General features: G+C 43.0%; 1 protein-coding gene across 2 annotated transcripts in view; it reads right to left on the bottom strand.

The window, feature by feature from the left end:
• Positions 1-4,532: 4,532 nt before the first annotated feature.
• VTCN1 (V-set domain containing T cell activation inhibitor 1) overlaps positions 4,533-14,303 on the bottom strand; it is a 100,782-nt gene continuing 91,011 nt past the window's right edge. For both annotated transcript variants that reach the window (XM_069090239.1, XM_069090238.1), the window contains 3 exons: positions 13,418-13,696; positions 11,690-11,859; positions 4,533-7,917 (listed from right to left, as the gene is read on the bottom strand). In XM_069090239.1, coding sequence (XP_068946340.1) covers positions 11,735-11,859; positions 13,418-13,696 — 404 coding nt within the window. In that variant the 3' untranslated portion in view covers positions 4,533-7,917; positions 11,690-11,734. The remainder of the gene's footprint in view (positions 7,918-11,689; positions 11,860-13,417; positions 13,697-14,303) is intronic.

The raw sequence follows: 14,303 nt of genomic DNA, 5'->3' as shown, positions 1-14,303 counted from the left end.
TTGATGTTTCTGTCTTGATAATTATGCCTGTATACTTTGAGGTTCAGAGTGCTGACCTTTTCTCCTGAACAAGGTAAACGATATATGTCTGACTGATTAAAGTAAGCTTGTTAACCCATTTTGAGTTGCTTTCCTTTAACAAAGCAGATCCAAGAACCTGTGGTAGCTGCAAACCCTGAGGACGCTTGGGGTGCTTGCTGCTACAGGGACCTATTTCATAATTAACAAAAAGAAAAAGGGAACAATGACCTTCTCTTGAAGAGGATGTCATGCCTATCATTTAGCATGTCGTTGAGATATTCTTGTTATTGTAAAGTTGGAATGAGAAGATTCTGAAAAACCAAGAAAGTGAGTATTCATTCTCTTTCCATGATTCGTATATTACCTTCATGACCTAAAAAAGGAGAAATTATGGGCTGGACTCAACAGGAAGAAAAAGGAAATGAGGATGGTGAAGAGCGAAATTCCCTGCCCTTAGAGCCCCAGAACTCAGAAAACATAGCTCTCTTATTGGGTTGCAAGTATAATCCCAGGACCCAGAATTGAGATGAGGTATCTGCAACCCATCAAACTACCCCCACCTCTCAATTTTCCCTTTTTGAAGATTGGACTCACACTGGCTTCATTTCATTTTTATTCTTTCATCCTGTGTTGTTCTTCTGAACATTTCAAATAGTTCCCTGTGGTTTGGCCAGAACTATCGCATTCTTCTTAGAGCTGAAGAGGACATGTTATCCACACCTGCTGAGCTATCGTGCCCCAGTTCCACAAGTGTCCTCTGGCCTGATTTGTATCAATAGGGAGTTGGACAAGGCTTTTGGTTGTATCAAACATCAAACTCCTCTCTAGTCAAATAGAGATTAAGAGCTGGTCTCGTGTATAACATGAGTTTAACATGTACATAGCACATTGAGACCAAAGGGCTTTGCAAATGCTATTGATGAGGATGAGAAACATGATGATGACGATGATGTTAGTTACTTTTAGAGTTACCATGAATTAATTTCCCCCTCTCCAAAATATGGAGCCAAAGAGCCTGTATATCCTAGTCTGCTTCTCTCCTACCTCTTCCATTTTCAGGATATGTTCCTCATTGTTTTCATCTTGATCTGGAGGGTCCTTGGAAAATAGCTTAGCATTGATGTAGTGCTTTGAGGTTTACAAAGCTTTGATATATGTTAACTCATTTGAGCCTCACATGTTGTCTTGGGAGGTAGGTGCCATTATTATTTCCATTTTACACACGAGGAAACTGAGGCAAAGAGCAGCCAGTCAGTGTCTGAGGCAGGATATGAACTTTCAAGCTTTGCTGACATTTGCACTTCTAACTTCTCAAGTTCCTCTTTTAATTGGAACTGACTTCCTGCTTCTCTGTGTGTTCATTTCTGTTCACGAGATAATAGGGTTTGGCTTTGAAAGAGACCTTGGCAAGCAACTATCTAGTCCAACCCCTTCATTTTATAGATGAGAAAACTGAGGTCCAGCCTAGCAAGGGCCTTACCCTACAGGTGGGACAATAAACAAGAGAGTTGGGATTCAAACACAGTTCTTTTTGCTCCAAACTTAGTGCTCTTTCCATGCTGGCTTCTTTTTTAATAGGTGGGGACCATCTCCAGTTGTCCCAACGTATATCTTGCCACTGGACCCAGATGGCTCTGGAGGAGAAAGTGAGTTTGGTGACTTTGCACAGCCCTCCTTCACTTAAATCCAATTCACTTTTACAAGTCATGGCATCACCTTCCTGATGTCATGGTCCTCTTCAAGAATGAAGGACAGATGACAACAACAACAAATTTTTGATAGGTGGACCAGGACAACATACTCTAAAGATATGCTTGAGACTTTGGTGGCAATAGGTCAGGGCAGGTCAAGAGGGTACCAGGATGGGGACCAACAACTATTATTTAGGCTGGCTGGTCAAGCCGTGCCTGAGGAGAGCAGAGGTGGGGAAGAACAGGGAATTAAAAACAATTGGGATTAGGAACCAAGCTGCCAGGGAACTAGGGAAAGAGTCTGTACAAAAACCCAGGCCAGACTTCATGTCTGTCTAAGCAGACTCTGGGGCAGAAGCTGGAGAAAGTAACAGAAAGAGGGCACCATCTAGAAGAATCTAACTTTCTACTGGCCTGGAGGCTCCTGTACCTTTTGGCCAGGCCAGAGATTTAGTTCTAGAATGTGGGTGGGCCAGAAAATAGAGTTAAAGACTAATGGTCAGTAGCATGTTTTCATAAAAATTTGTCATGCTAGGTTAATTTCAATTGTTTTTTTTTATCTGGTAATTAGCCTGGTAGATTCAGGAAAATGTTGTGGAAATAGTTTATGTAGATTTTAATAAAGCATTTGTCAAGTCTCTAATTATATCCTTTCATCAGCCAATCAGTCAATCAGCATTTATTGGCTACTATGGGGCAGGCACTGTGCTACACTCTGGGTAAACAAAATACAAAGAAATAATGGGACTTCTATTGAAGAATACAAGAAGTACATATATAAACACATACAAAATAAACATGAAGAGAATAAATACAAATAAATGCAAAGCAGTTAAATACAAGGTAGTTTCAGAGGGGGCACTAGCAACTGGGACATGGAGGATAGGCTTCATGTTATAGGTAGTACATGAGCTGCATCTTTGAAGAGACACCTTGAGGGAATCCTTAAAATAGAGGTGAAAAGGGAGTGCATGCTAGGCGTGGGGGACAGCTATTGCAAAGGCCTAGAAATGGGAGATGGGGGGTCATGTGTGAGGAGCAGAGAGAAGGCCAGTTTGAATGGACTGCAGAATATGGAAGGAGTATGAACATGAGGTGACAATGTACAATTGGGCCTGGAGACATAGACAGGGGCAGGTGGTAAAGGGGACACACTGGAGAAGGAAATGGCAAATCCCTCCAACGTCCTTGCCAAGAAGACCCCACAGACAAAGTCCATAGGGTCATGTAGAGTTGGACATAACTTGAATGACTGAACAACAACTACATTTTAGAGGCGAGGGGCGAGGATGACAAAATCACAGATACCCTGATTAGTTAAGGGAAATGGGAATATTTATCCTGGAAAAAAGGAAAATTTAGCAGAAGACATTTTAATAGAAAGTCTCTGAAGATTTTAAGGGCTGTCTTGAGGAAATAGGAATAGACTTGTTCTGCTTAGTCTCAGCAAACAGAACTGTGAGAAAATGTGTGGGAGGTTCAGTGAGATTGATTTGGTCTTGATAGATGGTAAAACTTCTTAATTATTAGAGCTATCTAAAAGTAAAATGGGTTGCTTTTGGCGGTAATGAATTCTCATTCAGTAGAGTCTTTAAAAGAAGGCTAGATGGGGGTGGCCAGGTGGCGCAGTGAGTAAGAGTGCCAGCCCCGGCATTGGGAGACCCGGGATCAGTTCCAGCCTCAGATACTTGCCACCCACACAAAAAATAACCGGCCGTGTAACCTTGAGCAAGTTACTTAACCCCAATTGCTTTAAAAAAAAAAAAAAAGAAGGCTAGATGGCCATTTATCAGAAGTGTTGTAAAGAGAATTCTTGGTTAGGCATAGGTTGGACTAAAGATTACCCCAGAGATCACTCCAATGCTAAAATTCTAAAATTCTATGTGAACCTTTATGCCTCAGTTTCTCATATTTAAATGGTCCTCGTCATGGTCCCCACACTCCCTAATTCATTGTATTGTGAGGAATAAATTAGATGCTGTGTGAACATACTTTGTAAATGGTGAAGTACTATGCAAGTTCAAGGAATTATGAGGCATAATTGTCAATACTCTACTTCATCTATGTGTGTATTCCCTCCACCAAGGCAGGTGCAGACCCTCCTTCTCTTAGTCAATGTCTCTACAGCTGCCTTAAACCTTTATTACCTGGTAGCCAGCCCTGGATCATGAACCTCTCCCCACACTTAGATAAGCTTGTGCTCAGGTAATAGATTCCATGGCCCAACCTGTACCTGAAAGCTTCTCAGCTTGGTAGGACTTGCCAGAGCTTGCACTGCCCAGGTAGAACCTTTGAGAATTCAGGTGCACCTCTCCTCATGATGAGACCTCAGATGGAGAATGGTATACTCCCTGTACTTGCTTACATCAAGGAAGAAAAGGGAAGAATTATGATAATCATGACAGCTATCAGGAACCTTACATTCTACCTTTGGTTCTACCTCCATGAGTCAGCACCAGGGAGACTGTCTTAGCTCTCTCTTTCTTCAGCCATGTTCTCCTTTCCATAGTCTTCAGCTAGCTAGATTTATCAGTCCAGATTCCTTAGCTTCCTGCACGTCTCAAGCCCAGAATTCCGAGGCTGGCTTTAAAAGTTATGCTGGTAAACAAGACACTGCATCAGAATGGAGGTGGAGGTTTGGAGAAGCTGGATGGGATTGGGGCATGGCAGCTGAAAATTAAGGATTAAAACAGCCCTATGAAGATCAAATTGGGAGCCCTCCAGACTTCTGAATGTTGCAGCTATTTCCGTCAGTAAATTTGACCACTCCTACACTGGAGCAATAAATCTTTAGCAAGTGTTTATTGGGAACCTACTATGTGCTTAGCAGTGGGCAGAATACAGAAGTGAAAGACGTGGTACCTGCTCTCAGAGAGCTTACATTTTAAGCTGGGAAGACAAGACACACGTGTGAAACACATGCAGTGTAAGACATTATACACTCGAGTTATAAATTGTTTGGTATAGACAACTTTAATAGGAATTCGAGGGGAGGGGAGATTGATGAGGGCTGTACCAGTTTGAAAAAACTTCATGGGAGAGGAGGCACTTCGAAACCTAGATGTAAGCTGGCGGGGACACATTTGAGCTCATCTGGTCTGATCCCTTTATTTTACAGAGAAGGAAACTAAGACCTGACAAGGAAATGACTTGTCCGTGGTCATAGAGAAGGTGAATGCATCTGACTCCAGCTAGCACTTTTCCTACTGTGCCAGCAAACCTGTGGAGACCTTGAAGAGTGGGTGGAACCTAGGGAGGAAGGGGACTTCAGGCAGAGTTTGGGGAAGCAATGCAACATTTAGAGTGGACAGAGAGGTTGTGCTTCTTTCTCTGGGATTCCCTTAGGCTTTCCCAGTTACTGCTCCCTTAGGCAATCCCAGTCCTTTATATGAAAAATACAAACCAAGACCAATTCCAGAGGAAGCGAACTGCCACTGGGGAGGAGGCTGTAAAGTCAGTCTTGTTGGGTGGTGATTGAATGCCTGGCAAGACTTAAGCAGCCAGAGGGAGTCTGGGACTGCAAAGTTCTTAAGTATGCCAAAGGCACACCACACATTTCAGAGTATAGTCACCCGCTCAGACTAAAAAGGCCCCACCCCATGCAGGCACAATGGACAGACCTCCATGTGTTCTCAAAACAATCTGTCACACAACCTAAGGGCAACCTGAGGCTCACGGTTCATCTTGAGGTTGGACTTGTTTGTTCCCTTGAACTTTTTAATACTTGCAAAGGGAGTGTACACCTGGGCATCTGAGTTGGTCTTTTCCCAGGTTTGCCCAGTGGCTATCATTGGCTTCATTCCTTGCATTTGCTTCTGCTTGTATGATGTATAGGTATCACCAGAAGAGGTGGTTGTGTGGTCAGGAACTAAATGTTGATGGATATAATGTAGAATTTGTTGGAGAGGGGGACCTGACTCATTCTCAAACTTGGTTCCCTGAGTCTTGTCTGGCATTAAGCTCTCATGTGCTGCAGTCCGAAGAATGGCAGAATTCCTTGTGTCCTACCTCTAGACTGTGTTGTAATTAGTAAGGACTCTACAAGTTTGTAGTCTTGGCTGTGCTACTGATTCACTTTGTAGTTTTGAACCAGTCATTGATCCTCTCTGGGCTCCACTTTTGAAATTTCAAGATGAGTTGAATTGGGCCAGATGAAGCCAAGTGACTCTTTTTTGGGTGTTGGAAAAGAGAGAAGATTCTTGTTGATCAGCTGTCCTGTGAGGTCCCTTCCATATTCTGTACTTGGACATCTAGAAGGTCTTATTCAATGCTCACATTCTATGAATCTGACTCTTCACTACTAAAAATAATAGAGCCCATATGACATAATGTATAAAGAGCTGGCTGGAGTCTGGTACAAGGGCTGCCTCTGGCACTATCAGTTGTGTGACCTTAGACACACCATTTAACCTCCCAGTGCCTTGCTGATCTGTGTCCTGGAAGAGGAGTTCCCCCCATGGATGACAGGTCCAGAGTTCTTCCCCACCTCCAGTATCAGATTTTCTGGTACCTTTCCCCAGGAGATCCACTTCCCTTACCTTTGCCTCTCCAGTACTGCCCCCTAAACCAATGACCCTCTGGAAGGGATACAGCTTCTTAGTCACATGTCCATAAGCACTCAGAGCCCCTTCACTTCTCCAGCCTTCCTCTCATTTCTTTAACCTTCCCTGTCCTTGGTTTCTGTGACCTGGTTAGCCAGCAGAGAATGGTCATAGCAACTGTAAATTTAACAACTCACAGAAATCTGGAAGTTAAGTTTCCCACAATAGAATTGAAATAAGAGTCTTGACCCATGACCTCCAGAAGAGAAGTGATGATTCTGAGTACACACTAAACACAGTAAAAAAGGAAGGGAACCAGAAAGAAATATTCCCTGGTCCCAGTTCTTCACCCCCAGGTCCTGCCCTTGAGGGTGCCCTGCCCCAGCCCTCTGTCAGGACAGCATGTTTGTATTGCCTTTCATTACACTTTGTGCCAAGTTTTATTCTGAGGATGAAACTGCAAGGTAAAGGTAGAGACTGGCAGCCACGGCTCCTTCATGGGGCAGGGTCTTGGTTTGGAATACAAGGCAGAGAAGACATTGGGAACTTAAGCAGCCAGAGTGGGCTAGAATTATGCCAGGGCTTTCCAGACATGGAGGTCTGGGCAGGCTGCCCACACTGTCCCTGTGCCCAGCAAGCCTGAGGATTGGGCATCCCTCAGCAGTGGAGGAACTGTGCTGCTTTTCCTCTTCTTTCCTGAAATTGTTCTCCTCTGGGTGCTGCTGAGAGCTGCTCACAGAGCAAAAAATCCTAAGGGTCTCCTCACATCAAACCCAGTCAGAGCCTTCCCTGGACCAGTAAGGGATGAATTTTTTTGGAGCAGATAAGTCGAGTCCCAGGAAACAGCAGAACAGAACAGGAGGCAGCCCAGGGTCCTGAACAGAGAGCTAGACCTTTCTTTTGTGGCAGACCAAGACCTGGGTTTCAGTCTCAACCCTGCATGACATCAGGCAAGTGACTCTGCTTCTGGGGCTGTGTTTCCTTGGCTATCAAGTGAGAGACTTGAACTGGGTGATTTCTAAGGTCTCTTCCAGCTCTAAATCCTGGGGCCTAAGGACTGTTGGGGGGAAAGCACCTAAATAATTTGGTGAACTTACCTAATGACAATATCTTACATTTCACTAGTGCTCAACAAGTAGGAAGAAGATAAAAAGCCCTCTGGGGTAGGTTATTTGACCCACCCCTGAAATGCAGTCCTTTTGGGGCTGGGGCCAGGCTACACTGCAGGCCATTCAGGAAGCCCAAGATACATTGTATAATGGACATTTGGAGTAAAATTTAGAGCATCTATAGAGTTGCCCTACGTGCCAGTGGTCATCCAGGGATTATGAGGGGAGAAGTCTGTCCTTAGCTTGGGAAGGGGGGGAGATGTGGGCAGGAAGTCCATTATGCCCAGATACATTTATAGAAAGGCACTGACATGGTTCTCTATGTCAGATGAATCATTTTCCAAGTTATGAACCCGGTTGTAGGAAGATGGGCTAATTGTCTATATCCTGGTGTGTTTTATGAGATGTTTTTAAATTCCTTTTTTGCTTCTTGATCTTATTCATTTGGTCCAGATTTTCTGAAGTGAAGGCATTTACCCTCTAGAAAAAGAAGCAGCATGTAAAATAAAAGTCATGTCTTCAAGGTGTGAAACAGTCTTGGAGGTTTTGGAGACTCTGGAAAGAAATAGTAATAAGGTGTCATTCATCCCTTTATTTGTTCAACAAGCATTTATGTGCATGGAGCTGTGCTGTGCGCTTAGAAAGGAGAAACAAAAACTAACTGAGCAGGTCTGCTCATTTCCCATTTTGTCTCTGTTTTGTTTGCTCAAGATCAGTAGGTAGTAAGAGAGATTTTGCTGCCTTTGACGGCCTTGAGGTACCTGGCCCAGAGGAGCTACATCCTAGGACGCTGAAACAATGGGCAGCTGCAACTGCTGAGCTATGGGCAGTGACCTTTGGACAGTCTTGGAGCAGGGGAGGGATATGTTCTGCATCCCTAATCCCCAAAAGCAAAGGAAAGGAACTCTATAAAAGCCACAGCCAATGAGGTTGGCTTCTATTCCTGGCAAAGTTCTAGAGCACACTGTTAAAGGGATGGTCACTGAACATCTAGAAAAGGAAGGAATGCACACCAAGAGGTGGCACGGCTTCATCAAGAACAGGTCGTAGGGTCACAGACTTAGACCTGGAAGGGGCCTCTGAGGCCCCTGAATTCCACTCCCCCATTTTACAGGTGTGGTCATGCCAAACTAGCCTCATTGCCTCTTTTTATAGAATTACTACGTGGGGAAACCGAGAGAAGGCTGTGGGTAGATATGGTGCGCCTAGTTTAGCAAAGCATTTGACAAAGTCATGTCACTTTCATGGAAAAGATGGAGAGATGTGGGCTCCTCACATCAAACATAGTCAGGTGATAGTAGTTACAATTAGTGAACCGGCTGCATCCAGAGTAATTATTAATAGTGCTACTGCAGCATACGAGGAATTCTGCAGTGGAATACTCCAGGGGTCTGTGCTTGGCCCTATGCTCGTGAACATTTTAATTAATGACTTGGATAAAGGTACATGTCTTAGATGTTTGTCAAATCTTCCAAAGATGCAAAGCTGGGAGGAATGACTAACCAGGTGACTGAAAGATTTTGGCAGGCTGGTCACAAGGCCCAGGCCAGTAGGACAGAATCTAATAGGAACGAAGGCAATGTCTGATACCTGAGTTCAACAAATCTACTTCACAGTAGATATGGGATAGGGAGCCATGGTTAAACAGCAGTTTGACAAAGATATTGAGGTTTGAGTGGGCTGCAAGTTCAGTTTGAGTAAATGGTGTGATCTGGCAGCTAAAAAATCCAGAGGATCACAATGGAGTGATTTGAGACTCTAGTGAAAAGGGCCTGCCTTTCAGGAATCGAGGTGGTAGGTTGCTGTAGTCCCACTACATATGCAGGATTGTGTTTACTTCTGAGCTTTATATTTTAGAAACGATAAACTGGAGAGCATCTAAGGAAAGGCAACCAAGTCCATGAGCAAGCCTGAGTTCATGGCATGTGAAGACTGATGGAAGGACCTGGGGATTTTTGTACTGGAGAACAGAAGCCTTATGAGGGACACACCAGCGATCTTCAGATATTTGAAGGGTTGTCACATGGGAGAGGAAGCAGATATCTGTTCTGTTTGGTCCTAAAGAGCAGTACCAGGAGCTATGGATAGAAGTTGAGCAAATATATGCTCGATGTCAGAAAAAGCTTCCTGATAATTAGAGCTGTGGGAAGGGCAATGGAGTGCCTCGGTAAACATTGCATTCCTCCTCCCCAGGAGTCTCTGAGCAAAGGCCGAATGGACACTTGTCCAGTAGGCTATAGAAGGATTGCTTATCAGGTAGGATTTGAATCAGATAGCCCCTGGGGTCCCTTCCATCGGACACATTGTAATTCTGTGAAAAGAAATACAAGATAGCATATCTGCCCTTGGAGCAGCTTGCATCCTATGTGAGGCATATTTTCATGATTCATGCAACTAGAGGATGCTTATAAAGAAACATAAACAAGCACAAGATACTGCGGCATAAATTCTATTTAATTTCACTGAGTGTTTGAGCAGAAAGATGAGGCTCCCTTGGGAGGGCTATTTGGAGGTCAATTTTAAGATGGCTCTCAAAGCAAGTATGATAAGCATGCCCTGTCAGAGAGGAAGGGAGAGCAAGTTAATTATATGTAGCAGGGATGGCAAGAGAAAAGGCAGTAAGAGGACTAGAGAAGGTAGTAAGTTAGTTTGGCTGCAGTAGAAGGCCACGTTGGGAAGTAATAAGAAATGATGAGAGGTCAATGGAGGGTCTTAAACACTGGAATGAGGAGCTTAGAAATGACAACAGGGAAAAGGGAGCCATTCCTGTGGGTCTTGAGCAGTAGCGTGAAATGATGAAATCTGAGTTTGTGGAAGATTCTGATGTGGGAAAGAAAAGGGAGAAAAAGCAGCAGAAGAGTGTTACTAAGATAACTGATGATATAACATCAGTCATCCTTGTAAGCTATTAAAGCTTGGAGCATTTGCCTGTTTCTGAGATATGAATGTTCACATTGAAAATTCCCTCCTCCTTCTTCCTGGATGTCACAGTGTTCAGTGAGTCTTTGTTGAACTGAAGAAGAATGAACACATTAGTGAGGCCTTTCTATCCTTCTCTGGTCAGGGCTAATAATTTTTTGCCTCAAATGGTTTTGTTTTCATTGAAGTATGTAATGCCTTCAGTAAAAGATATCTGGATTTCTACAAATATGCCCAATAAAATTTCTGTTCAATTAAATATTGATTAATCATCTTCTATGTATAGGATAGAGGGCTGTGTTCTGCAGGACATACAAAGATGAATGAAACATCATCCCTGACTCAGATGAGCTTATCCTGGAAGAGAGATAAGGCCTGTACACAGCTAATGATAATATCAATACCTCATGTTTATATAGAACATTATACTTTACAAATTGCTTTCTTCAAGACAACCCTGTGCAGCTGGCAGTATAAGTATTAGTTTCTCCATTTTACAGATGAGGACACTGAGGCTCAGGGAGGGTAGGGCCTCACAAATGCAAAATAGACCATAATAAATTCATGAGAGATATAAGAGCTGCACAAGGACTTGGGAAGTAATGATTATTTCTAATTAGAACAGTCGACAAAGAATCATGTAGACATTAGCATTGATGTTACTTCTTGAAGGATGTGTAGGATTTCAAAAAGTAGAGATGGAGGAAAGGGCATTCTAGAAACAGGCCAAGGTGTGAGTAAAGGTGCAGAGGCCAGAGTTAGATTTAACAGGGGTGTGGAATCTGCAACCTCAAGGACACATATGGCCTCTAGGTCCTCAAGTGCCGCCCTTTGACTGAATCCAAACTTCACAGAATAAATCCCCTTAATAAAAGGATTTGTTCTGGAAAACTTGGACTCAGTTGAAAAGCCACAACCAAGGACCTAGAAGGCCATATGTGGCCTTGGGGCTGCAGGTTCCCCACCCCTGGAGTAGAACATCAGAAGAACAGGAGCTCCTTTCCTATGGAACTCTGACTCTAAACCCATAAGCATAGGGTCTTTAAAAAATGACTGGTTTCTTTTTCATGTGTCACTTTGATTTCTAAGTAGTTTGTAGCTCAGAAAGCAATCCTTTCTAGCAAAGATTTAAAAGGAAAAAGAAAAAAAAGTTCAGAAAAACTAACCAACATGTCTGACAGTATATGCGACATTCTTCTACCATCATCCTTCCACTTCTGCAAAAGAGGGTGGTGCATTTGGAGCATAGGGTCTTAGAAGCAAACACTATTTTCTCACAGATTATGTGAATAAATAGAGCCATGATTCATGAACTTGCTTAACTGTTCTCTGAGATCAACAACTGTGAGCAGTTTCTAGAAAGTACATCCAGAACTGGTCTCCCATGCCATTCACCTGGTCATCTTACCTGTTCTGTCAACTACTATGTATGTTTCTGTATGTCCCAGAGAACCTATAAGAGCATCAGGTGGGGGGTGAGGGGCAGAAGTACCCAAATAAGGGCACAGAGAGATGAGCCTAGCAGGGCAGCTTCCGAGTTCAGCAGCTGTAGGTGACCCCTTTTTTTAATTTCAGAGTCTGCAGAGGGAGGAAAAAACATACCATTGAGGGCAAGCTGGTTGCTTTTTTCTTAACATGGTTCATTAGCAAACAGCAAACATTAGAACAATACAAGTTGTTTTTAACAAGAGCCATTTTTCAGACCACTATTCAGCTTATAGTTGGCTTAAGAGCAGAGCTTTCTTCAAAGGAAGTTCCATTCTTGAACCCATTCCAGTGATCACTCAATCAAATGAAAAGCTTTGCCAATAGAATAATATTACATATTGCCTAATAATAGAATAGACTTCCGTAGTTCATTCGCTCAATAAACACATTCTTGGCAAATCCCTGTGTGCACGCAGCTCTTTTCTTGCATAGCGTTTAGCTCTTTATAGATATTATATCATTAACCCTCACAACATTCTTATAAAATGCTTAGGTAGAAAGTGCTATCCTTATTTTATAGTTGAGAAAGTCAATGATTGAAGAAATAGATTGACTTACCAGTGGTCACCTAAGTTAGCAATATCAAGAAACAGACCATGACACATGGCTCCTATTTCCTCATTCATTCAGTAAATACTTATTGAGTGCCTACTATATGCACAACAAGGAAGTGGTCTGTGCAAGTTAATAATGACTTCTGTGCTGTTCTGTTCCAAATGCTTTCTTTGGGTCCTTAGGCCACATGTTCGATTCCCCTACTATAACTGATCTACTGTGGGCAGCCAAAGGACCAAGTCTCTGAAGCAAGTGGAAGTCCAGTATCTATGGCTTATGCAGTTCTTCTTGCCCTTTCTATGCCAATGGACATTCCTTGTGATTGATATATGGGGAAAAGTCATTCAGCGGGACCTGGGCCCAAACTCTTTCACCAACTCCTTTTTTAAGGGCTTCAAAATCAATGGAACGTAAAAAGAATGTTGGTTGATCATGATAGGCTGAGTAAATAACAGTTGAATTTTCTGAGTTAAATTTTCCTGGCTGCTTTTCATGTTAGAGACCAATTTGATTGTACCACAGCTCTGACATTAAACCCAGGGTGTCCTAGTCAGTTAGGAGAAGTATCTTGAAAGACTAGCCCAACCACAAGCTGTATTCTGAAAGAACCCAAGGAGAGCAGGCTGCTTCTGGAGACTGTTTAGGTCTGCATCTCTCCAACCTGGGAGGTCAGTTAGGTTCAGAGCTTTCAAGCAATGCTACTGGGCTCACTCTAACATGGCTATAAATTACTGGATCTATTCATGATCTTTCAGATACTAGACGACAGGCTAGATCTGAGAGCCACATCAGAGGAAACTGCACTCCCACATTGTAGTCTAAACCCATCAGCCCCAAGGCAGAATGTGAAATCGGCCTTCAGGTGAATAGCTGTTTCTGTGATTCTCTTGGTGTTGGCCTTGCTTTGAATTGTTAGAAAATCATCTTTGACAGCAAGTAGTGGCATAGATTGCAGAAGGTCATCCTTTAACACTGAGGTGATCCATAAATAGCTATTGAATTCAATCAAATTGAATTTCAATCTACCATCAATTCTCTATACCAGCCAGAGTTCCTTCAATTCTATACAAGGAGCAGATACAGAGGGACCCACCTGTCACTTTAATATCCCCTGTGGCTTTGGCAATGTCATTCTCAATCATGCAGGAGTATGTGTTGTTGACAGTGACATTGTAGAGCACAGACACTACCTTCATGGTCACATTCTCAGAATTCAGCTCAAAGCTGGTGTTGGAAACTTCAGAAAAGTTGGCTCCCTGGTCAACCTGAGAGACCCAGGCCACAGTGGGTTGTGGGAACCATCGGGGAGCCTCACAACGCAGACTTTCTGAACTGGCATTATAGTCCACATTCACATCTGGGATGCTGAAAGCTGAAATATAATCCACAAGGAGGGCATAGGTCAGTACTAAAGGTACAAGTCAGTGGTTTCAGGGTAAAATTTTAAAAGTAAAAACATTGATTATCTTGCATCCATTTGAAATTTATTTAGGGGAGTGCTGTGATCAGACCTGTGCTTTAGGAAAATCACTTTTGCATTGGGTAAAGAGGATAGGTTGAAAAGGGATTTGAGGGAAGGAAAACATTTCTTCTAGGGGGCTACTGCAGGAGTCTTGAGGACCCTATCAGTCAAAGAAACTATGACCCTTTCACTTATACCTAGTCCTGGGCATCAGGCTGCCCCAGGGTCCTGGATGCATATCTGGTTGCTCATAGAAGCCTCCTAAAATTAGAGCATAATTTAGTTATGTTTAAAAAAATTATTGTGTCTGCTATATGCAAGGTACTTTGCTAGAAACTGGAGAGAGATGTTAATATAGATATGACCCAGACCCTATGCTCAAGAAACTGTTCCATGGGGATGGGCAAGTATACAACTGCCTTGTAAGAAAATAAATGAAGGAAATTGAAAAAAGACAGAGACACAGAAAAAGAGAGAGGGGGGGAAGAGAGAGAGAGAGAGAGAGAGAGAGAGAGAG

The sequence above is a fragment of the Petaurus breviceps genome, unplaced genomic scaffold, assembly GCF_028583685.1.
Source record: "Petaurus breviceps papuanus isolate PSGF00001 unplaced genomic scaffold, PetGlider_PUasm1.0 186, whole genome shotgun sequence".
In the NCBI taxonomy this organism is placed as follows: domain Eukaryota; kingdom Metazoa; phylum Chordata; class Mammalia; order Diprotodontia; family Petauridae; genus Petaurus; species Petaurus breviceps.
The sequence above is the reverse complement of the archived record's forward strand: the minus strand, read 5'-3'. Positions and strand labels throughout refer to the sequence as shown.